The 25,039-nt window shown below is 45.7% G+C and overlaps 1 protein-coding gene across 1 annotated transcript in view; it reads right to left on the reverse strand.

Moving 5' to 3' along the window:
- The window catches only part of RAB3GAP2 (RAB3 GTPase activating non-catalytic protein subunit 2), a 2,371,691-nt gene that overhangs the window by 62,940 nt on the left and 2,283,712 nt on the right, over nt 1-25,039 (reverse strand). The window contains exon 34 of the mRNA XM_069608591.1: nt 8,049-8,207. Coding sequence (XP_069464692.1) covers nt 8,049-8,207 — 159 coding nt within the window. The remainder of the gene's footprint in view (nt 1-8,048; nt 8,208-25,039) is intronic.

The raw sequence follows: 25,039 nt of genomic DNA on the forward strand, positions 1-25,039 counted from the left end.
AAGATATTTGGGCTTCCTGGATCTCAGTTTCTCTCCAGTCAGACTCGCTCAGATTATTCCATTTGTCATCTTCTTCGTTCTCCATGATTTTTAGGGGATCACTGAGACACGTGTCCGACTGGAGAGATCTTTCGTCAGAGCTAGAGTGCAGACATTGGTTTATCCCCCATTTAGCAACTAGCTCTTTAGGTGGTGCAGATTTAAATAGATTCAATTCTTTGCGTTGTCTTTTCACAGTTTCATGTGAGGCCATACAGCAAGGAACTTGAATATTCTGAAGAAAAGCTCTTGATCCCTAAACTTTTTTTTAGGGGCCAGCTTGAGGTTTTGGGACTTATTTTCCTGAAGCACGTCATTTTTTCTTTTTTGGTCACAGGTTCCTTCTTTCGTAGGTCTGGATGTCTTAAATAGCGAGAAGGGATTTTTCTTGGGAGGCTCCGGGTTAGGTATTTTTGTCAGATCGACCAAATTCTTTTCCTGCTCCTTTGAGATATTTGGATTTACTTCAGACTCATCTCTTTGGTTGATCCTGGGGGCAACATGTGCCTCTACTAGTTCTCGTTCCTTTGCCTTCCAATGATTCCTCATCCATTTCCCATCTTCGATGATGGCTGCCTTTAGCAGAGCTTTATCTGCCGTCTCACTCCTGGCCAGATAACAGGGGCGTCTCGGCCTATGATCCAAGGTCTCTGCCTCAGTATCAAGTCTTTGCTCTAGTTTCCTTGTAACGATGTCTAGGTTTGTCAGCTTCTGTTGCCAAGAGTGCATGAGATGGTCGAATATATCGATTCATATAGTTTGCAAAATGGGGATAAGGAGATGGAAAGTGAGGCCATTACTGTATTTTGAATATTGGCCATCTCCTCCTCAGAAATACACCCCCCTTGACACCGATTTTCTCTGGGTTCACTGTAATTCTGCACCATACTGGAGTCCGAGGAGGAAGAGCCACTCTTATTAACTAGGGTATTCTGAAAGCAGTCCTCATCCTCCAAACGTACTCCTACCCGTTGAGTTTCTTTGAGGGGTTTTATGTCCCTCCAGCCTTGTCTCAGCCACAGTTAATGGAATTGGGGGGCTATCACTTGTGGATTTTACAGGTACAAGTGGTGACCTCTCGAGTCCCTGTATAGGGTTTTCCCAGTCCACATTTTGTTGCTTGTCTTTAGCGGTTGACATCCTGGAAGAGGCTGGCTCGTTGGTTAAGGCTTCAAGTTTTTCCTTTTTAAAGGTGATGCTTAAACATCTTTGGATGTTAATTTTTTCTGCCAAAAGAGAAAGGTCAGCTGCCAATTTGGCAGCCAAGTCAGAATATTTGGGTACTTCAAATCTCTGACAACAAAAAGTTTGAGGGAGAGCTCAGGGTTGGGCACTGGGGGTCAATGAGCTTTCAACACCAGCGCTCGCCTAATCCAAGACGGCACCCATAAAAGAGCTTGGTATATGTCAGTAATACTAGCTTCTTACTCTCCCCTTTGATCACACAGCTGGGAGGTAGTTGGAACAAAATCGATAACAGCGCTTTCCACCTCTTTATAGAACTTTAGATATAGGGAGGGGATAAGGGAGTTTGAGCCACATAGAAAACCTTATATTGGCTTTTGTCCTTTCATTTCCTGATTCCCCCCTGCTTACCAGAAGTCTTGGAGCAAGCAGTAAATCCAAACCACAGGCAAGTCTTTTCGGCCGCTCAGTTTGTGCCGCAACTCAGCTGACTACCGTGGAACACTGCAGAACACTTTGTCTCACTTGTTTGCTTTCGCTAAGTACAAAGTGTTTAAATGCAGCAGGATGTTGTGGGTAAATGCCTTAAAGACAGTAGCTGCAGAGAATTTTCACTGGAACACATGTCCGGAGTCCGTCACCGCAGAACACTTTGCCTCACTTTTGCACTTGTAGATATCGATTTAAAAAAAACTCCTGACCTACATTGGGGGCGTAGATTGAAGACACCGTTATTCTGGTAAGGCCTATTCCCAAAATTGCAAAAACATAACGACCTTCTTTGTGAATTTTTGTGCAGAGCACCCTAATATGGGGAGAAGACTTCGGTGCTATCAGCATACCTGCCGCCTTACCCACTGCGCTTGCCTGAATCACCATTGGGTATCTTTGCAGATGAAGCTTATGTCTATCTGTTAGGCTAATATGCGTCACTTGGAGTGCCACCAAGTCCGGTTGGTGACGCCCCAATAAAGCCTCCAGCTTCCTACATTTTGCCAGCACATTTAAGCCCCTAATATTTAAAGTTAAACATTTAAAGTGACCAATTTATTCAATTAACCTATTAATCCTGAAGAACATGTTAATACCATCATTTTCTTTTTTACTTTCTTTACTTTCCAACATATACCATGCAGAGTGACCCCACCACCCCTTCCTCCAGCTTCCCCTTCCCTGTTAACCCACTTAACTCCAACCTTCCCACTAGTTCCCAAAGAATGTCCCCTGGTGTGAGCCACTGTACCTTACACCACTGTACCTTACATAATCCGGAGCACCCAACACCTGGCCGCGAGTCAACTTTACTCCAAGGGCAACGTGTGTGGTAACCTAGTACACCCATCTTTTACCTGAACAGATATGTCCCAAGATGTTGTGCTTTGTCTCTTCCTCCAACTGTGATCGATATTTCTATGCTCCAGTCATGTTCTGTAGATAGTCTTAATTGGCAAACCATTATTCTGGTTGTTTAGCATTAGGTCCTATAAGTAGTGCTTTCCATTCTTCGCGTTGATGATTCTTTTGTTTTCTCCCACAGCGCATTGCAATCAACCATTCCCAGGGTTTAGGCTGTTGAGTCGAACGACGAGTATCAGCATCAGATGGAACTTTTACTTCCTCCTCCTCGATTTGCAATAAGGCTATACCCGACTCTCATGAGGTGATCCTGTACTGTCTACTATCTAGGGAAAATACCAATCCGAAAGGAAATGTCCACTTATATTTAATCCCACATACTTGCATGTTCTGACCACCGGCTGCATTTCTCGTCTTTTTTGGAGTGTGATCTGGGAAAGGTCCTGAAAAAGTTGGATCGCTGACCCATTATAGGTGATCGAAGATTGTTCACAGGCCTTCCTTAAAATTAGCTCCTTCTGTGGATAAGACGTGCAGGCAGCAAGCACATCACGTGGACGAGCACCCGGGTCATTCATTTTCAGGCCTGTTTGATGTAAGCGATCCAAAGAGATTGTGGGGGGCTCTTCACCGGTGTTTAAGTCAGTGAAAATATGAGTCACTACGTCCTTCAAATCCAAACCTAGGATTGTTTCCGGAAGATTTTGTATCCGGTTATTTGAGCACTGTTCTCTAGATTCGCACATTGTAGTTCGAGATTGTGTGTTGCCCTGGCCAACTCTTCAAGCACAATGTCTGCTTGTTTGCTCTCCTTTGACAATTCCTGAATAGCCCTTTCGTTCCCATCAGTACACTCTCTAAGAGTAGCAAAATCTTTGCTGAAATCAGACAGTGATTGTCTGATTTCCGTCATGAAGGAGGTAAATTATAATTGGAATGAGGCAAATTATAATTGGAATGAGGCAGAGAACTTGTCTTGAAATTGCTGGAAGCCTGCTGCAAAATCTTCTTTAGAGGCTGCCATCTTTGTTAAAGGGTGGTCAGATTTTCCAAGTGAGGTAGCTTTCCCTGTGGCTCCAGTTGCAACTGTCGCCTGGCCCGTCACACCCCTAAGCTTTTGTATCGGATTCTTATAATCTTGGTGTTCCTTGGTAGCACCTAATTGAGTAAGCTTCTTCCTTCCCCCCGGCATATGATGGACCAAGACACCTTTGGAGGTCTGTGTGTACTCTTTAGTTACTTAGAGGATTGTTGCTCTAGTTTGTTGGAGCTGGCAGAAGGCAACCAAAATCCAGTACTCAGTCCATAGAAAAATTATTCAGATTTATAGAATATTTGCCGGTCTCACTGCCTGGTTATTATCTCACATTCTCACCTTATTATCTCACCTTCTGCACCCAGCCTTTCTCGTAGAGAGAGAGAAAAGAAAAAAAAAAAGTTATTCCGTAGTCCAAGAGGCTGCCCCCCTGAAACATGAAGAGGACTGGCACACGTTGGGATGCGCTTCCACCGCGTGGAGTATAGTTCACTTTATTGATAAAGGATTTGCCCATGTATCCTTTCTTTTTCTACCCGACAGACCCCCAGTGCAAATTTTTCAAATTTGTTAGCCCCAGTCCCGCAAATTGTCTCCTATGGTAAATGAAAGTCTAGGGTCATGGGTTAGGGTGAGCGCTGGGTCTCAGATCTGGTCATTTTGAGGTCCCAATGCCACAGTCAATGTAGTTAAGATACTAGGAATTGTCCGGATAGTATTACATTACAGGTGTGCCCAAAGTGTTTGTTATCCTAGATAGGAGACAGCTAGAATCCGCCTGTCTCCAAATCCAGAGTGCAAATGTTAATATTTGCATAGCTTGCAGTTGTCCACACTTACAGCACGAATTGAGAATGCAGGTGTTTCAAATTACCATTCAATTTGATGTGCCGCAGGATACAGCTTATATTGGATAGAATATTGCACAGAACATTGACACAGTGCTTCTTCCTACACCTATTTGCTGCGAAGACCCAGATGCACATATATCTCAAGGGCTGGGGCTGAAAATAAGCTGCCTGTGAAAACAGGGGACCAGAAGAAACCCACGGACGAGCGCGCACATACGCAATGTAAGCATTCTAATGTTCTATCCACGCCCAGGAATATCAACAAGCTTCTTTCCGGTCGCGCAGAACCCTAGGATATCACACGTTTTGACAGGCAAACCTCTGGGAGCAAAGAACAAACTCCGAGTTTATCAACCGGAGTAGTATTCAAACGCGTCCACATACACACTTCAAGTTCTGCTTAATTCCCAGCCTTGGTGTTGCGCACCACACCTATGGAAATGGAATTCCGAGGCAGCCTGCCGCTGTCGGGTTCATCGCAAGGTCCGGAGGGCCACGCCCAGAGAGATCGACTCCTGCCCTTATAGTATGTGCTTTTAAAGGTGAAATTTCTATCGCTGTTCGTATCTCTGAGATTCAGCTGCTCCTAGATATGCAGGGTCACATTAGCTGCTGTCCGACGCTCAAAGTACCCCTTGGTGTTGGTGCAGCTGAACGGAGCACACTGCACGCACGTCTTCAGGATGCAGCGGCCATCTTTCTCCTAGTCTCAGTCTTTAATACACAATTCGTAAATAATCTCTCGTGACTTCTTGGGTCAGTGTCTTTAGTTCTTCAAATGGGCTACTGAGTTTTCTCTCTCCTTTGGGAATCCCTTTTGGCTATCCAGTGAAAAGGTTGCCAGCAAAAATGTAGCCAGTGAAAAAGTCGTGGGGAAAATACTTCTGCAGTGAAAAAGTTGCAAAGCAAAAAGTAGTCACAAAATGTAGCTTAAAAGTAGCCGAAAATGTAGTGCTACTAGGGTAATGTTAGGGTTAAGCAGTGTTTTGTGGGCTTGTGATGGCCTCGTTTAGGAGTAGTTTAGGGCTAGAGTAAAGATTTTGGTTGGAATTAGGGTACGAATAAGGGTCATAGTGATTGCTCTAGGGCTGCTGATGTTTGGGTCTGGTTAGTCGTTTGGATATATTAAGTGTCAGGGTAAATGTTAGGGTAGGGGCTATAGTAAGGCTAGGGCTAATAGAGTAATGGTTTGGTTGAGTGCTAAAGAAAGGGATAGGGAAGTTGGGGAGGGCTGGTGATATTGACATAGGATAAGGGTTAGGATAAACCTTGTGCTTAGAGGAAAGTCAGTATTAGGGTAAGTGTTAGAGTTGCAATTAGGGTATGGGTAGGATTAGAGCAAGGATTTAGGTTAGGGCAAGGGCTATGTCATTTGTGGAGAGCCAGTAAAGCTGGAGTTAGGTTCACTGTTCATTTTACATTGATTTTGCATTGAGTAACATGCAAATAAAATGCTTTAGCGCGTTGAAGGATTAGTGTTTAGTAAGAGTTCAGGGTAGTAATTAGAGTTAGGGGAAGGTTTAGAAATGGACTTAGGGTGATTGTGGAGGTTTTAGTAAATAGTTGGGTCATTGTTGGGGTTACAGCTTGTACTTTTGTGTATTTAAAAATAGATTATTTTGGCAGCCTTATTACTGGCAACATTATAACACTTTGCAATGATTGTATCGAATGACTACATTTTTTAAAACAAGTTTTTGCTGGCTTCATTTTCACATGACATTTTCCTGGGGACATTTTCATATAGAACCCCCTTTTGGGGATCTCTTATTAGATCTGTATTCTTGGTCGTTAATCTCAGTATATTCTTGGAAGGTAATATTGCTCTGGTGGGCTTTCCCTCCTGGATAGTAACAGTTCAATTTGTTTTGGTCTACTTGATTTCGTATGTGGCTCAATTGCCCAGTTTCTCTAAACTCTAGCTCATATATACTTTTCTCTTTAGTATTATAGTCTTCTTGTACATAAGGCTGAGTTACTTTCCCCTTTTCCCAGGGTATTTTCATCCATTGTTCTCTTTCATTATTCAACTTTTCAATAACTCTTTCTCTTGTTTCTAGGTTAACTCTGTTTCATAGCTTCTACTGAGATGAGTTGCTTGTGCGGTTTGATTCCCTTGGGTCCTCCGTACTTCCCATTCTCCCCATTACCTTCGTTCTTGAAGTGGAACGTCTTCGGGAGCCTTCTTCTTCGGGTCCCTCTCTCTGCTCATTAACCGGTGGTGGCTTCTCTTCTTTGGCATGCCTCTCCTAGCGCTCTCATTTCCTTGCAGTGTCTCGGTGCTCTGCTGCTTGACCAGACCCCTGTGACCCGCTGTTGCCAGTGGTATCGGCGATGGTTTATGGACCAACTGTCCACTACAGATTCTCCTTTGTGGTCTCACCATCACCTTCTCCTGTCAGTTTCTCGTGCTTCGGCACGCCATGGCTCTGGCTCCCCGCACTTCCGATATAGAGCAAGTTTGAAACTCGCTGGCTTTCTGGTTTCCGTCTTCTCCAGGTGCTGTGCAGCTTGGGGCCTTCCCTGACTTTTGTATGCATACCTCCCCATCTGTGAGGCTAGGGAGGTGAACCCGCTCCTCAATATCCTGTTGGAATGCATACTCGTTTCGAAGGACGTTCAGCTGTGAAAGCGATGCTAGAGTAGTGACTGACTGTAATGGAAGAAGCAAATGGACTGTTTGGATTGTACATTAATAGTGATGAGTCTATTGTAAAGTCTGCAAAATAATAAAGGCTGTAATGGCAGGAAGGAGAAGCTGAATACTCTACCTTTTATTTGTGTGGAGCGATGTTTCGAGCAGATGAGACTGTTGATGGAATAGCTATAATGGGTGTGTCAGGAAGTACCACGAGAGACAACGGTGGAGGCTTGAAGGGTGTGTTCCCTCAAGGGGAGGAGACGTGGAACTCTGAGGCTCCAAAATAGCCAGGGTCTGCTGGTGAATAATGGAGCATAATGGAGAATGTGCGTTGAGTGCATTAGAGGAAAACTCTGTTTAACGCGCATTAGACGTAATTGGGAACGTGTGTATTGACTGTAGTAAACAGAAACCCAATGCGAAGTGGTGGATGGGAAAAAAGCAGTAAAGTTACTGAATAGTGCAAAAAAAACCTGTTGGAGGAGAATATGGACTGTGTGTAATGCTCGCCTTACCAGTACGTTTGTTGGTGGTTTAAGATTGTTTCACCTGGGATGTGTGGAAGGGAATTAAAAAAGTGTAAACATTAAAAGACCTTGGGCATGTTATTTGAGGGAAGTGAAAACGTAAGAGCTTTTGAGTTGCAGCATACATAACAGGAATTCTGTCATGGATATTGGGACTTCTTGTGAATGGGTGTGCAAACTTGGTCTTTTAGTTACGTTTAGCATGATTTGTAGGATTAGCGTAGCAGCTTGCAAAAAGCAGTTTTAGGAAAAACCGATGTGAAAGTTGTTACAAGCTAATCCAGTAATAGAAAATGTTCACAAGGCATCGATCTAGTGCTCATAGGTAAACATAAAAGGTTGAAGCAATTGGTACACTATGAAAGTACATTTCTAAATGTGTGACAGGGATGGGCTCCCATCCGAATACTCACCATAGCTTTAAGCCAAGTGCAAAGTGTTGGAGGAAGCTTAGCGAGCAACTCCATGCCTTCCTTAGTCTGAGTGTGGAGTAAAGCATAGGCTAATCTCTGTCCAGTTAGAACAAGTAGCTGTGATGCAAGAACTTCCTTGTCGTACACCTGAAGAATTGCCTGCAAAAGGACCATACATTAATGTTTAAAGAAAAGCATACTATGATGTATAACAACGTTACTATGTTCACTATGAAGTGCATTATATTACACCTGAATGCATTTCATGTTGTCAACTTTCTTTACAGCTTACTGTAATATGCGTGTGTTTGATCATTGGCATTAGAGAACAAATGGAAAGACACTACTACATTCCAAATGTATTCTTCCTCTAAGAGTAATATCCTACCGTCCATGTTTCAGGCAAATACATGTTCCTAATTTATTGGTTCATTTGGTAGGGGTCATAGCTGTTCTTGAGCTGCTCCTCTTATTCCTAAAGCCTTTAGGCTTAAACTAACTCACACATAACTCCTTTCCAAACCATTCATGCATGTTTAGATTTAAATGTATAAAGAGAATGACAAATGTATGATCCTCTTGAGAACATATACAGGTTCCTTAGCCTGTAGTGCACATTATCAATATTGAATCTGTGGTCAAGATTTTGGGAAGTCTTCGTGACTTGTGAATTCAAGGTTGCTGTTTGGGAGGAATCATTTAACCGCCAGAAGAAAAATAACTAACGTCTGGTTGGCCTTTAAAATGCAATTGTCTAACATGTAATTCACTGAGCCTCCTATCCCTAGCTTAAACATAGATGGGCATAGAAGACAGCAGATTGTGGTGAGATGAACATACAACAGGCTGTGGCTCTGAGCTACCGAACTTCAAAATGATTGTCCCCACCTTGACTGACACTTGCCCATCCCTCTATGAAATGATCTGCTGGTACAGATATATATGCATTCTCTATAAAAGAAGCTAATAATAACATGAAAAGGAAATTATTTATTAGTACGCGAATTATGTTAATGTGACATAACATTTAATTGTATGTAGACATTTTAAACTTGTTCTAAAATATTGCAATTGTCATGTTTACAGATCACCTTGAGATCCAATTTCTCCACTTCCTCCCATTCCCATCTTCTCAAGACACCATCTCAGTAGCATCTTGCTCCAGGATATGCTTGAGGTCTTAGTGTGCGAGCAATGTAACAAGCCATTTACCCATGTAAACCTATTAGCTATCCCAGTTGTTTTGTTTACTGCAACCTTCTTTTTTTAATACCTATTGCCTCTTTTTAGTACAGTTCTTTCCTCAAATACGCTGCATGTTTTTATACATCTATGTCACACATGCCACAGTGCCACCCAGTAGCCATCAGTGGAAGTACACCTCCGGTTCAGAGCCACATGAGCAAAGCATTATGGGTATGCAAATGAGCCCAGTGCAGTGCTATTTCATTCATAACTTAACCCAAGCACCAATGCTTCAACCACAAAGCTGTCAGACTATGCTGTATTAATGAACTCTAATAATGGTGAAACCAGGCATGCAGTTGTCTACAGATTTGAGAATTGGCTGTCTTGGGTTGATTAAGCTCTGTATAAAATAGCACTGCCATGTAAGACACACACAATTTTCTGGAGCAAAAGGATTGCGTTTGGGCTAATTAGCACACCCTTTCTTCATGTGGCCCTGAACTGGTGGTGTGGCTACTGGGTGACTCTGTTGCATGTGTGATGTGGCTCAAATGGCTTAATTCTTCTTTCACATTTTAGGTGGAAGGGTATTTTCAAAACTTTTTAAACCCACCATAACTTTCTCAACATAATCGTATTTCTGATGCTTGTATCTGCTTAGATTCACATGCTGTGCATAGGCCGACATCTAGTGGAAGCTGCAAAGTATTACAGTTGTTGGTTTCGAAACTTGAAAAGGGACGTCCACAGGGCGTGCCAATAATTCTATACCTAGTGTGACGTCCACTGTACCTATGATCCTTCACGCGTCGAGGTCCCTCAGATTATTTTTCTGACATGAGGTAGCATGAAGTGTAGCACAAGTACAGTTGTATGCAAGCAGATACGTATCAGACAAGCTCATGATCCATGCTCCTTCTCTCTGAGGGGAGGAAGGGTGGGCGCATGTGAATCTAAGCAGATACAAGCATCAGAAATACAATTACGGTGAGTAATGAATACCTTCTGAAGCTTGTGGAATCTGCTTAGATCACATGCTATGCATAGATTAGCGAGCAGTGTTAGAAGAAGGTGTTGGGATGTGAGAAGGTTCATGTGCGAACAGATGTCTTAGAACCACTTGTCCCACCTGTGTATCTGTCGTGGAATGAGTGTTAATGCAGTAATGCTGAGTGAAAGTGTCTATCGAGCTCCATGTAGCTGCTTTGCAAATGCTGTCTAATTTGCAATGAAAGCCAGAGTGGCTCCGGTGCTCCTTGTGGAGTGAGCCCTAGGCGTAAAGGCAGTGTCTTGTTTGATAGGGAATAGCACAATTGTATACATCTGACTATCCACCTGGAGATAGCATTCTTTGAAATGCGATCTCCTTTTCTGCCTGTTGCTATGGAGACAAACAGTTGATCTGTTTTTCCTTAGCGGTCTCGTCTTGTCTACATCGTAGAGGACCGCCCTCCTCACATAAAGTGTGTGGTGTTTTACCTCAGCTGAGCTGGTGGGTTCCTGAAAGAAAGCCGGTAGCTCAATAGACTGGTTTATGTGAAATTTAGAGATGAATTTAGGGAAGAACCTAGGATGAGAACATAGAACCAGCTTGTCTTTGTATACAACAAAGAAAGGGTCCTGCACTGACAATGTTTGTATTTTACTAACTCTTCTTATGGAAGTGATGTCCACTAATAAGGCAGTTGTAAGCCAGGTGTTTGAGACTAGATTTATGCATTGGCTCGAAAGGGGGTCATATGAGCTTAGCAAGAACAACATTTTGATCCCATCCTGGCGGCGGGTTAGAAAATGGAGGGTGGAGTCTCTTTACTCCTTCCATGAATGCTTTGATAACAGGTACCTTCCACCATGAGACCTTATTATGGGAAGTGGTATAGGCTGACAAAGCCGCCAGGTGGACCTTTAAGGAGTTGAATACTAACCCTGCATCTAGCAAGTGGAGCATGTAATTTGTTTAGACTGGCACCAAATTACAAATCTTCTCTACTTGTCAAAATAACAGTGCCTAGTGTTAGGCTTTCTTGATTCCTTTAAGATATCCATTAATGTGTGTGGCCGATTAAGATGTCCAAACTCTAGGACTTCAGGAGCCATGCTGCCTGTTGGGGATAATTCTCATTCTATGGCTAATTTCCCTTACCTATAGAGTCCCCCAGCAGCTTTGCTGGATTTGAAGGGTTTGTTTTTTTCTCCTACTAAGAGTGAGACACTCTTTCTCACTCTTAGACATTTTTGCTATGTGTGTTCTAGGCTATTTTTGTGTTTAATGCCTATGGGGTTTCTCTCACCTCCATAGGAACCATCTTTATTCACAGGTGTTACACAGCACCCTACGTGCAGTGACACAGGGGTGTCGTAGCTACCCCCAAACATAGACTCCATACCCTGGGACTGACTACTGTCTCCCAGGGCATGTAAAGTCCCCATTGACTTAACTAGTCAATTTTTGTGAACTAAACCAGTACAAACCATCTTACTATGGAGGTACTGGGAAGGGTTAATAGTTTTTCCCTTATGTTCATTTTTAAGAGGGTACCGTACAGTCCCTCTCTCAAAAGTTTCTGGCTGGTGGCAGTGGTAACTACTGTAAATATTCAACCGCAAATATTATCCTATGGGATTTTCCCATTGTTCGAGGCTACCACATTTTCTGACAGCCTCTAGTATACCGCCGGTGTATTTTAATATTAACTTTACTCCGGTAGGTTTTATTTGTCAGAACTTTAATATAACTTCTTTCTCGTGTCTTTCTCTAAACTCCTAACCCAGGTCGGGGACCCTTTGTTCGTCCTTTTGGCGGGCTTCTGCCAAGAGGCCCTCCTTTCAGCGCCACTGAGTCTGGGGTGGGTCCATTGTGTGGGAGGGGGAGTAGGATCCCTGGACAGGGTTGCCTCTGCAACCCATGCCGCACTCTATCCTGATAGGCTGGAGGGTCTCCCGCCAAGATGACCACTCCACTGTGTGAGTGACAGCTAGGCTGTATGAATGGGGTTCTTTTTGCATAAAAGCAGGGTCCTGAGGAGTGGAAGAGCAAGACGTTGCCACTGGAACTAAGAAGCCGAAGAGGAGAGAAGCCAAAGACATCTGCAATGACTGAACCACCGGTGAAGCCCTGCTGCAGTGTCTCACCACTTTTCTCCACACGACGAGAGAAGATCTTCATCCAAAAGAGCCTTCTTCCCTTGAGCTGGTGGGGCCAACCAGTAAGCCAATCGCATCCCCGGACCTGCCTTGGTCAAATCGCCAGTACCCAGTACTCGGAGGCCGAATAGCCAGGCACCAGTCCAACCTGATAGCGATTTAAAGGAGCGTACCTTTTATTCGTCGGGCAGCACCACGGCTGGTTTCCTCCCTGGGTAGTGCAGTAACTCGAACCTTCCTCCATGACAAGAGCCTCTCTTCCTCTGCTGGATCCCCCGAACTGCAGGAACTACCAGGAACAACCACCACAGCAGGAGCTACTTCTTCATTTTAAAGGTACATTGTTCCGCCAGGCCGCCCTTTCTTCGCGGTAGAGCTAAAGGTGTTTTAAATCCTTTACCTACCTGTTGGGTTGGCCGCCCCTCTCTCTTAACATTGTCGTTCACCTTCTGCATCCACCTTTTCAAAATCGTTAACCAAAGACTTGACTGCAGCTACAAGAACATTTTGCTCCTGGGCCCTTGCCCTGTACCACTGACTCTGGCACAGGCCTACTGACTCTGGCTAAATTTGTTAGAACTGCCTTCTCTAGATTGCTTCTCAACTAGAACTGTGTTGATGCACCTATTTCTTATGACTACCCTTTCCTTCCGACTTTGAAACCTTGTGAAATGCCATTTTGCTCAGTTTTCATTTAAGTATTTCCTCTACTGATGCACTGTCTTGCTTAAACTGGTTCACAAACGTATAAGGAGTGTTGCTAGGGTGTGTAAGAAGATATTTCTGTATAACTTGTGCTTTCCCTCCCTTGTGAAAAATTGCTAGAGTGCCATTTGTGTGTGGTTTCCACTGTGCCGTTTTGCTCAGTTTTCACTCTTGCGCAAACTTGTCTACAATTTACTAGGGAGTTGTGTATACTTTCTTTGACCGAATTTAACTTCCTTTAATAACTGTGATAGATGTGTTTAACTAGAAGTGTATAAAATAAATATATATATATATATATATATTCTTTTTACTACAACGCTTTGGTTAGTGTTTCCTTTTCCCATAGTACTGAAGGCCTAATGTGTAAACCCTGAATACTCCTCATCTCCCTCTTGAGATAAGTCTGACTGCTCAGCCACAGCGACCAACTAAATCTTTGTGGTACAGACTGGTACTAAAGGGGATTTTATTGCTCTCACCTGTAGTCTTAATATTCTGTAGTGCTCCCTAAGGGAACTGCACAGGATTCTGCCTAACACTGCCAAGTTCATTGAGGGAGGTTGAGGGTGCACGTTAGTCCTCCGTGCTGAGTGAGCAGATTGTACAGGCATGGGAGTTTGATGGGATTGCACATCGCCAGATTGTGCAGATGTGGATACCAGGGTTGTCTTGCCCACATAGAAGCAACTAGGATGAGCGTCACCTGTTCCTTGTGGGTCTTGTTCACCACCTTCCTCATTAGAGGTGTTGGGGGGGGGGGAGGACGTAAGCAAATTTCCCTGACCAGTTCATCCATAGGGCATTCCCCTTGGAGCCTGGCTTGTGGAACCTGGACGCGAAGTCTGGGCATTGTTGTTCGTGTTCTTCTGGTAGGGGATCTCTGCTCAATGAGTCTGCAAGAGAGTTGAGTTCCCCTGGAATGTGCTGTGATGATAGGAATATCTTCCATTTGAGTGCCCGTTTTCAAATTTGTTGCGCAAGCTTGGACAGGTTTGGAGAATGTGTGCCCCCCTGTTTGTTGATGTAAAACATCGCTGTTGTGTTGTCTGTCAGGACTTGCACCGATTGGTTCGCTAGGTGAGACTCGAATGCCTGAAGGTCTTTTAATACTGCCAGAAGTTATAGTAGATTGATGTGGTTTTGTGCTCATGAGACCACAGACCCTGAGCTGCATGGTGAAGGTAGTGAGCCTCCCACCCAGCGAGTGAGGCGTCCGTCGTGACAATCGCTTGTACCTCTGGATCGTAGAAGGGTTTCCCCTTTAACAGATTATCTCTTGTCCACCAGCGAAGATTTTGTACTAGTGTTGGCGAAACAACCACTAGATCGTCCCATTAACCACTTGCCTCAGACCACTGTTTCGCCAACCACTCCTGCATAGGTCGCATGCGCAGGCGCACGTGAGGTACCAGGTAAATGCAAGATGCCATCATGCCTAGCAAACGCATAGCTTTGCGCACCCTTATCTGGCAGCCGGCCTAATAATGTGTTATTTGCAGTAACATGTTCTGGACTCTTTCCTCTGACGGAAAGATCAACCCCTCTTGAGTGTTTATGATAGCTCCTAGGAACTGTTTGGTAGTGCTTGGCACTAGGCTTGATTTTTTCGCATTGATCGAGAAGCCCAATCGAAAGAGAAGGTTGATAGTTCTTTGAATATTTTGTCTGCAAATTAGGGGAGACTCCCCTGTAATGAGCCAGTCGTCCAGGTAAGGGTACACTGGGATTGCCTCATTGCGCAGGTGTGCTGCTACAGCCGCCAGTACCTTTGTGAATACCCTTGGAGCAGATGCTATTCCGAAGGGCAGCACTTTGAATTGGTAGTGCTGGTTCGCTATCCTGAAACGCAAGAACCTTCTGTGTGCGGGGAACATTGAAATATGAAAATAAGCATCTTAACTAATGTTGCCATGTAATCCCCCTTTTTTAGTAGGGGGATTACCTCTTGTAGCGTAGGTATGCAGAACTTTTGTGGCTTGACATATTTGTTTGCAGGCCGAAAATCTAATACTGGGCGCATTGCTAGATCTTTCTTTGGCACAAGGAAGTAGGTTGAATAAATACCCTTGTTTACCTGGTTGGCCGGCACAACCTTGATGGCGTCCTTTAGAAGAAGTGTGGTGATCTCCTTGAGGAGGATGCGCTGGTGTTCCTTGGAATGGGTCTTTTGTTGTGGTGGGTAGTTCCAGGCTGCTCAAGGAGCCCTATACAGTATCCGCCTGTTACAGTAGGCATCACTCATCTGTCTGTGGTGATTTCCTCCCATGCGTGGTTGAAGCTGGATATGCGCTCTCCTACTGGAGGGGCATGGGAGGGCACCTGGAGCGGATAGTCACTGCTTTTGAGGTGGATCTTCGCGCTCCTCTAGGATCATTTTGGGAGGCCTGACCCAGATTGTTTCCCCAGGTAGTACCTTGGCTTTGGTTATAGTTGGAACCCCTCAGAGTTTTGGCCAGGTGAGCGACGAAAATTCCTGTTTCCTATCTGGCCACTAGGTTTATTGGTCTGTTGGCCCAATGATTTGAGGGTATCGTACTCTTCTTTGGCCGTTTTTAAGGCGTCCTCGACAGCCTTGCCAAAGAGCACATTGGGCTCAATGGGCATGTTAATAAGGGTTGCTTGCGTTTCTGGTTTAAAACCTGATTGTCTCAACCAAGCATGACACTTGATAATAGTCCCTTCGGCTATTATCCTGCCTTGCATTATCCGCAGCATCAAGATTATTTTTTAATAAGCAGCTTGACACTGCCCTGCCGTCTGCGCCCACCTGGGTAAGTTGTGACTTAAGTGGTTCAGGGGATGATGATAGTAAGGCCGAGACCTCATCCCATTTGTGGCAGTTGTAGCTGACCAACAGGGTGGAATTGTTAGCAATTCTTGTCTGGAATGCCGCGGAAGAAGCCACCTTTCTGCCCATCATGTAAAGACTCTTGCTTTCCTTGTCAGGCGGAGCCTCAGGGGAAGCTAGGGGGGTACCAATCCTTTTTCTTGTTGTGACAACCAATAAATCAGGCTTTAGTTGCCCTCTGATATACAGTGGGTCAGAAGGAGCAGGTCTAAACAATTTCTCTATACAGGGGTTTACTGCCCGCGTAAGATCGGCGGTTTCCAGTGATGGCTGTATTTGTCGCTGAATGGACTTGAGGAGAGGTATAAACTGGGTTACAGACTTCTTATCTCCTAAGATTTCTTCTACAAAATCTTTATCCTGTAGTTCTTCCTGGGAAGCTATCTGAAAATGCTCTGCTGCTTTGACGAGCACTTCATTTATCAGGGGTTGGTTGTCAGTGGGCAAGTCCATGACTGGGGTGTCCTGATTAACAGGTGAATACAAGACATACATATTTGTCCCAGGGTCATTCTCAGGCTTCTGATCATCCCCGTAAGGGTCTGTTGCATCATCCCTGTAATAAGGGCCTGCTGCCACTTGAATAGAAAGGTCTTCATGATCATAGAGTCCGGGTCATAGAGATCAATGACTGTGCCTTGCACTGGATTCTCAGGGCGAGACCTCTTAGCAGGGGGTTGAGCAGGTTGAGCATGGATCTGCGACCCAGAGGGTGCTGTAGTGGTTGGGGTAGAGTGGAAACATTCAAAATAGGCAGGGTTCTTTTCATAGAAGTTGGCCATAAAGGACATCCCTCCTCATTACCCTGTCTATGTCCTCAGCAGAGCACTGGGCAGAGCTGGGGATGACCAATGGTTGAGAAGTGAGCCCTAAATCTTCATCTGTGGGAGGAAGTAAAGTAGAAGAAGGAGCCTTCTTTTTCAGGGTGGAAGACCGCGAATCATGAGAAACAGGTTCTTTGGGCCTAACATCATGAGATGTGTCCCTATGAGGGGTTTTAGAGGATTTTTTCCCCATGAGGGGTCTTAGATGACTTTTTCGTGTACTCCCTCTCTTTACCCTGGCCCCCTGAAGCATGTTTCCCCAACTGTAAGGGGTTTTGTACCCGACTAGACGCAGAACGTAGAATTTCGGGTGTGGGCTGAACCGGAGCTGAACCGGAGCTTCGTCCGTGGACGATCGGCCCCCGGTGGGAGTTTTTCACGCAATGTCTGTACCAGCCTTTGAAAGCCAGGGCCTGTCATGTGGGGACCTCGAACGAGAGTGCCCAGAGGTCAGAGATTCCATGGACTGCTCCCTAGACAGCGTGAGCTGCCTTCTCTGTGTGTCAAGTCTCGGCTGTGGGTTGTGTTCTTAGTGGAGAATGCAGTGATAGCGCTTCCACCACTGGGTGTTGTTCCCATAACAAGGCCGCCGGCCCGTCTTCCAGGGTCGGGGCCTGTGCTTGGGTAACTTGAGCTACACCGATGCCTTTGCCGTCGGATACCGCAGCGTTGCTGCTGTCGCTGAAGGCACCCTCTACTTCCATGGCCTTGAGCTGCCTGGCATAGCGGGCCCAGCGTTTAGATCGGTCCTTCAAAGTCTAGGGCATGAAGAGCCTGCACGCTCGACAAGAACCCTCAACGTGGTCTCGTGGGCGACACAGGTTACACACGAGGTGTTTATAGACCCAGGGAAATTTCCTATTGCACTTGGGGAAAAATTTAAAGGGGGTCTTGTCCATCACAGACTGAAACGGCAGCTAGGCGAATGTAGTGCAAAAAAAGGGGCATATACATTCTTTAATGACCTCCCCCCTCTCTCCCTACTGTTTGGGCAAAGCCCGTAGCAGCCTTCCAAGGCTGAAACCGATCAGTCGCGAGAGTCTTTCGATGGACGTTTTTCTTGGCCTTCACCTGCGTCAGGTTTTATTTCGATAGTCAGTGATATAAAGGATAGAAAGAAGAAACAATCGGTAATTAAATATAGTGAATGGCTATCAGCCAAAAGAGGAACTCCGCTATAAGCGTTGTCTAGAATGGTGGAAAAAAAACAATCTGAGGGACATTGACGCATGAAGGATCATGGGTACAGTGGACGTCGCACTAGGGATAGTATTACTGGCGCTCCCCGTCGACGTCCCTTTTTGAGTTTCGCAAACAACAACTATAACACTCTGCAGCTTTCACTAGATGTCGGCCTATGCACAGCATGTGATCTAAGCAGCAGGCGTGTAGTTATGGTTAAGTTGCTAAACTCATAGGAAGAGCACTTTTTCGGCGGCTTATAACTTTGCTCCCCCTGGACAAATCCTCACCACAATTTGCACAAAAAAAAAGTATATGGCCGGCTCTGAATTTTATTCGCCAAGTTGGCAGAGGTTTCGTGCGGGGGGGGCAAAGTTATAGGGGTGGTCCCAAATTATTATTTTTTTTCCATAGACTGAATGGGGAAAAACTTTGCGCACGGCTACAGGCTGGACGGATATTCACCAAATTTACGGCAGGAGCGAGGGCTTGGGTCAGAAAGCGTGCTTGTGTGTTTGGTGGAAATCCGACCAATGCACGTCCCAAATAATTAGTGATATCTGGGTTTGCTTCGCGGATCCATTTCCCTGTTCGCTCCGCGGACAAAAGTGTCATTGGCTTGCAGTACGGCGGCTGTCTGAGAAGTATGGATGCGGTCGGTGGTTGGCTGGAGGGAAGTGTGGTTGTTAGGGAGAATGCTCTGTTAAGGCTAATTTCCCAAACCTAGTGAGTCCCCCAGCAGCTTTGCTGGATTTTTGGGGTTTATTTTTTTCTCCTGCTAAGAGTGAGACTCTTTTTCTCCCACTCTTAGGCATGATTTGAGAATGTCCTTTGACTGTGAATGTGTTTTATGGGCTATGGGGTCTTTCACTCCATAGGGCTTCATGTGTTTTTGGTATGTGTGTTACACAGCACCCTCAGTGCAGTAACACAGGGGCGTCATAGTGACCCCCAAACATAGACTCCATACCCTGGGACTGACTACTGTCTCCCAGGGCATGTAAAGTCACCATTGGCTTTACTAGTCTCAAATTGTGAACAGAACCAGTACAAACCATCATATTGTGGAAGTACTGGTAGGGGTAATTCGATTGCCCCTGGGTCTGTTTACCAAGGGGGCACTGTCCAGTCCCCCCTTGTTGAGTTTCTGGCTGGTGGCAGTGGATAACATGCGAAATATTCCACCAGAATATTTCCTATGGGATTTTCCCATTCATTTTAAACGCACCACTTTTTGGTGCAATGTTAAAGATACTGCCGGCTTATTTATTTAATATGTATTCCCCGGTTGGGTCTTTTTGCCAGGACACGGTTTTAAAATGGCGTTTGTGTTCGCCTCTGAAACTCTAACCCAAGTCGAGCCCTTTGTTCCACTTTTTGGCGGGCTTCTCCACAGAAGACCTCCAAATGGTGCTACTCTGTCTGGGATCACCAGGATGTGTGGGAGGGGGATTAGGCACCCTGGACTGAGTTGCCTTGGCAACTCAAGTCGCACTCTTGTGTGATTGGCCGAGTGGTGAGCCGCTGGCGAGTGACAGCTAGGCTGTTGAATGGGGGGTTTTCTGCATAAAAGCAGGGCTTTGGGGACTGGAACTTCAGAAGTTGCCACAGGACCTAAAGAATCCGAAGAGGGGAGAAGCTGAGCCATCTACAACGACGACACCACCGGTAGAGCCCTGCTGTACGAACTCACCACTTCCCCGACGACAGAGGAGATCTTCCAGGAGAGTCTTCTTCCCTTTGAGCTGGTGGGACCAACCAGTTTGCCTTTTTCGCCTTCCTGGATCGTCTCGTAGTCGAATCGCCCGTGCCAAGCACCCCGGCGGCCGGATAGCCATGCTTCACTACTACCGCGAATAAAAGGGTCGTACCTTTTAACCGGGAAACTCTGCGGCTGGTTTCTTCCCTGGCAGTGCAACGACCTCCAGCTTTCTTCCTCGTCGAGATCATCTCTTCCTCTGGTTGAAGCCCCGACTTGCACCCGCTGCCAGGAACAACTGCCACCGCTGGAGCTTTCTCACCATTTCAGGTACTGTGTCCCACCTGGTCTCCCTTGCAACAGATTGTCCAAGGTGTCCTGTAAATCCTTGACTTTCTAACCAGAGTTGACCTCAGACCTGCTAACTGTACCTTTCTGAACTGATCCAACCTCTTTTGACTTTTCTGCAAAGACTTTGAGTGCATTTCCACTGTGTGATCTTGGGCACATTCCGCCTTGCTCTCTCCAAGAGTGGGCCTGGCCTATGAACTTTTTGCTCTACAGTAGACCCTGCCTTTCTTGACTTGCTGTGGTTTCTTAAAAGTGTTGGTACTGTGTTATTTTCCTACCCTGCCTTTTCTCTCCCTTTTTAAACGAATTATTGGAGTGCCATCTACAGTTACACGCTCACCTCTGTTTTGCTAAATAAGTGCTGTCTTAACCTAGACTTGTCGAATAATTAACTAGGGAGGTGTACATACTTATAATGACTGTTTGAACTTGCTTGATATATTAGTGCCAGTGTATTTTCATAAGTGTGTTTTTAAATAAATAATTATATACTTTTATACCCAAGCTCTGGTCAGTGTTTGCTTGTCCTACTGTGTCTTTAGCCCTATTGTGTATACTCTATATACTGCCTAGATCTTCTTGAGAGAAGTCTGACTGCTCAGCCACAGCTAGCAGGTAAATCTGGGTGGTGCAGGCTGCTACCAATTGGGTTTACTGCTTACTCCTGTAGTCTTAAACTTTTTGCAATGGTCCCTAAGGGAACTGCACAGGTTTCTGCTTAACAGTGGTGTGCGTCAACATTTTTTGGGAAAGCCGCCATGGTGTATCAAAGGACAGTGCAGCGGCAGAAGGGTCTGAAAAATGTGCCGACCGCAATGTGTTGGCAGCAATAAGGGAGGAAACGGGTGTGGGAGTGAGAAGTGGTTCATGTCACATATGTAGGCGACTACTTTGTGAGGTGATTGGAGGCAGCTGTCGTAACAGCCCCATACCTTCTGCCGCTACCTGTTTGCGGCGACCTCTTATCGTGGTGAGCGGTGGCAGGTCAAGTGCAGAATGGGAGTGAATTGCACATGACATAGGTTGGGTTGTAGCACGGTTGGCTGTGTGCTGCTGATGGAATGCGGTAGTTGGGAACATGGTGGCATGCATGGGTGAATGAAGGTACAGTGGTTCTGTGGAAGGATTACACTATTGGGTGCATGGCCGAAGGCCGTAGGGCATGCACTCAAGAGCATAGGGCTGCAACATACCCTACCGCAGGAACCCATGTTTGACTGTGCATTCGGAAGAGGGTGGTGCTTGCATAGTGTGGTCTGTGCAGATTGGTTGCAGTAGAGCCACTGTTGCAAACAGAATGTGGGTAGGTTGCCAGTGACACAGTACTTTGTGAATGGAAGTGGGTACGCCCATAGTATGTTAATGAAAGTACACAGGGTTTCAGGAGAGAGGGTTTTGTTTCTACATTATGGTAACTGATGGATTTTGTTGCTGCATAGCTGCATGGCGGTGCGCAGGTTGGGTAGGAGTGCTGGTGGCAGTGGGGTGTGTGTGTGTGTGTGGATGGTCGTAGTTGGAGACATGGTGACATGCATGTTGGCATTACGTTGCTATGGATGTGTTTGTGGCCAGATATGTGGATTCTGGTAATTGCAACCTGTTTTTGTGAATGGGTGTTTTATGGTGTGGGGGAGCTGGGGTGAAGTGCGGCTATGTACGTATGTTACGCTAGTGCATAATGTAAGCTGCCCACATGGCCGTTATGTTAACTGTTGCAATCTGTTGCTGCAATAGCGCGATGGCGGTGTACCGGTTGGTTAGGAGTGCTGGTGGCAGTGATGTGTATGTAGATTGTCATAGTTGCTGACATGGTGAGATGTATGGTGGCATTACGTTGCTGTGGGTGTGTTGAAGGCCTAGACTATTGGGTGCATGGCCGTGAATGGAAGTGGGTACGCGCATAGTATGTTAATGAAAGTACACAGGGTTTCAGGAGAGAGTGTTTTGTTTCTACATTATGGTAACTGTAGGAATTTGTTGCTGCACAGCTGCATGGCGGTGTACGGGTTGGGTAGGAGTGCTGGTGGCAGTGGTGTGTATGTGGATTGTCGTAGTTGCTGACATGGTGAGATGCATGGTGGCATTACGTTGCTGTGGGTTTGTTCAAGGCCTAGACTATTGGGTGCATGGCCGTCGGCCATGCACTGAAGAGCCTAGGCTTTGAGGACACCCACGGCAGTAATGCATTTTTCAATGTGCATCAGTTACAGGGTGGTGCCATGTAACAAACGGTTGTGGAGCACATTTCAGCCATTAAGGGGTAGTGTTGCAAACAGAAAGTGGGTAGATTGGCAGTGGCACAATACCTTGTGAATGGAAGTGGGTACGCCCATAGTATGTGATGGAAAGTGCACAGGGATGCAGCACAGAGTGTTTTGTTTGTACATTATGGTAAGTGTTGGAATTATTTGCTGCATAGCTCCATGGCGGTGAGCTGTGGTTGGAGATGATGCAGTGAAAAGGCACGTAGTGTAGATACTGGGTGCACTGTTTGCATACTGTCAGTATGGTAGAGGGTATGGTTGAAGGGCAGCTTATATGTGCTTGGATAGTGTGGTGTCTGCACAATGGTTCTAGTATGGGCAATGTTGTAAACATTTTGTGGTTACGTTGGCAGTGCCACAATAGTTTGTGAGCGGAAGTGGGTAAGACAATAGTGTGTGAATGAAAGGGCATAGGGGTGCCAGAGATAGTGTAATGTTTATACCTTTTGGTAACTGTTGCATGTAACACTGTGCATGTCCATTGCGGAGTGGAGGCTGGTTAGGAGTACTGGTGCCAGTGGTGCATATGTGCATAGTGGTAGTTGGTGACATGCTGACATGCATGGTTGCATTACGGTGTGGGGAATATGTGCAAGCAGCACTCCCACTGGAGCAATGCAGGTTTTACGGTGCATGAGGCACAGGGTTTTCATCTTTGGAGAATGGGTGTGGAGCACACTGTGGAAGTGCTACAGCACCACATGTGAGTTGTAAAGTATGTATTGTGCATTCTATGGTTGTGGTGATAGTTAGAACATGCTACAGCACATGGTGTGCGGCAGGAGATGGTGCAGTGAGAAGTTGTGTGGTGTGGCCACAGGGTGCAGTGTGTACGTAATGTGAGTATGGAAGTGGGTATGGATAAAGTGCACCTTATATGTGGTTGGCTACTCTGCTGTGTGCAGATTTATTGAAGTAGGCCCAATGTTGTGAAGCTGTTGTGCATAGGTTGCCAGTGACACCATACTTTGTGAATGGCAGTGCATAGGGGTGGTGCAGGCTGTGGTGTGTTTGTGGATTCTGCTAAGTGTGACACGTTTTCGTAAATGGGTGTTTTATGCTGTGGGGGAGTTGGGTAGAAGTGTTGCTACGTATGTTATGCTTGTGCATAACGTTAGGTGCCCGCATGGTGGCTTGCTTGGATGTATAGTGTTGTGTTGGGTGTGGAAAGGGCTGCAATGTTGTGTGCATGGCCAAAGGTGTGTTGGGTGCGTCTTAGAATCTTTGTGGATGCTGCAATCGTGCATTCTTTAGCAGAAGTTTCTGGTGGAGGGCCTTTGCAATGAAACGGAAAGTGTAATGAGAGTGTTTAACGGTAAATATGCAGTGGTGTATAGAAATGACAGTCTGCAAAGCAGAGGTTTTGTGTGTGATTGCTAATGCAGAGGTTTTGTATGTGATTGCTGCATGCGTGTTTGAGAATTTGACAGCACCCAATGGGGGAGTGCTGCAAAAAATGACCGTCCAAAGGGAACAAGTATTGTTTGCGCTTTCCTGGGCTGTGGACCTCACTGTAGATGGGAAAGCTCACGTGCACATCCTGCCATTATGGGGGTGGAAAGGGAAATGGAATTGTGCGAAATAGGCAGTTAGGAGTTTAGGGCGTGGTTCACAGGAAGGGGCGGCACCATTTCGTCCCAATAGTGTGTCCTGAGGGAGGTCGACATAGAGAGACGCACAGTGATTTTCGTGGGTGATACCTTTGTGTGCCATCTGCACAGGTGTTGTGTGGAAAGAGACGTTGCTGGTAATTTCGGGTTGGAAGGAGTGGATGCTTTCTGGGCCTCTAAGGGTGACTGTAATTTCGGCAGGATGTTTCACCTGTGCAGATATGTGGCATCCATCACGAACGTTGACTGTGTCGTAGTGTACTATGGAAGTCAACGTTTGGGTTACATGTCGTGTGGTCGATTACTCCGTCACTTGAAGAGGTTTCTGACCGCAGTGATGAATATATACCTACTGCCGAGGTTGTTTTCTCATGCATAACACCAAGAAGAATACGGGTCCATGACGGTGTAATTTGTCCCCAGCCAGAGGTTGGAAGGTGTGCTATAAACAGATTTTTCCGTAGAAATTGCATTTATTTGAGCGCCATTGGCAATGCCGTTTTCTTTTACAATGTCCAAGAGGCATTGGCCAGAATGTAGTAAAAGTTGCTTGCATGCATGTGAAAAAAAAAACACCTTTATAAATCTACGATGCAAGACTGGATCCCCTACCCAATTTTATATTGTTTACCCTCAATCCCGAAAAAGTAGTGGATTACGCTGTACTTTCAGGAGTAGACGTGCCACATCCTGGGTGGCTATGTGGATGTATGCGGATGGAGAAATGGTGCACACTTTCATCAAACTGTACAGTGGACGTGCTTTGGACTGGCACGACATTTGTACTGTAAATGTGTTACAGTACATTTCAACTGTTGTACAAGAGTGACAGTGTTGGATGATGGCGGCTTCGATGGGATTGGTGGATGTTTGTGTGCCTATTCACGTGTAACCCAATTAAGTAGAGATGCAGAGAAGATAGTGCAAAGGGAAGAAGGACTGCTCCACCTTTACAGGAGTGCGGCCCTCGTGCTATTTTTGGAGGCACACGTGCCAAAATCTGACCTTTACACCACCTTGCCCAATTGCCATGGCAGTGTGGGGATTAGCCAATCAGGTAGTGTGCGTGTGGTTAACAGTAAGGGGAGGTGAAACTGTTGTATATTATACTCTGCGTACTGAGGGTGGCTGACATAGCGACTCGCATTATGTTCACTGATCTGTAGGTCTGAT

Source organism: Ambystoma mexicanum, chromosome 4q (genome assembly GCF_040938575.1).
Source record: "Ambystoma mexicanum isolate Mex_15411 chromosome 4q, UKY_AmexF1_1, whole genome shotgun sequence".
In the NCBI taxonomy this organism is placed as follows: Eukaryota; Metazoa; Chordata; class Amphibia; order Caudata; family Ambystomatidae; genus Ambystoma; species Ambystoma mexicanum.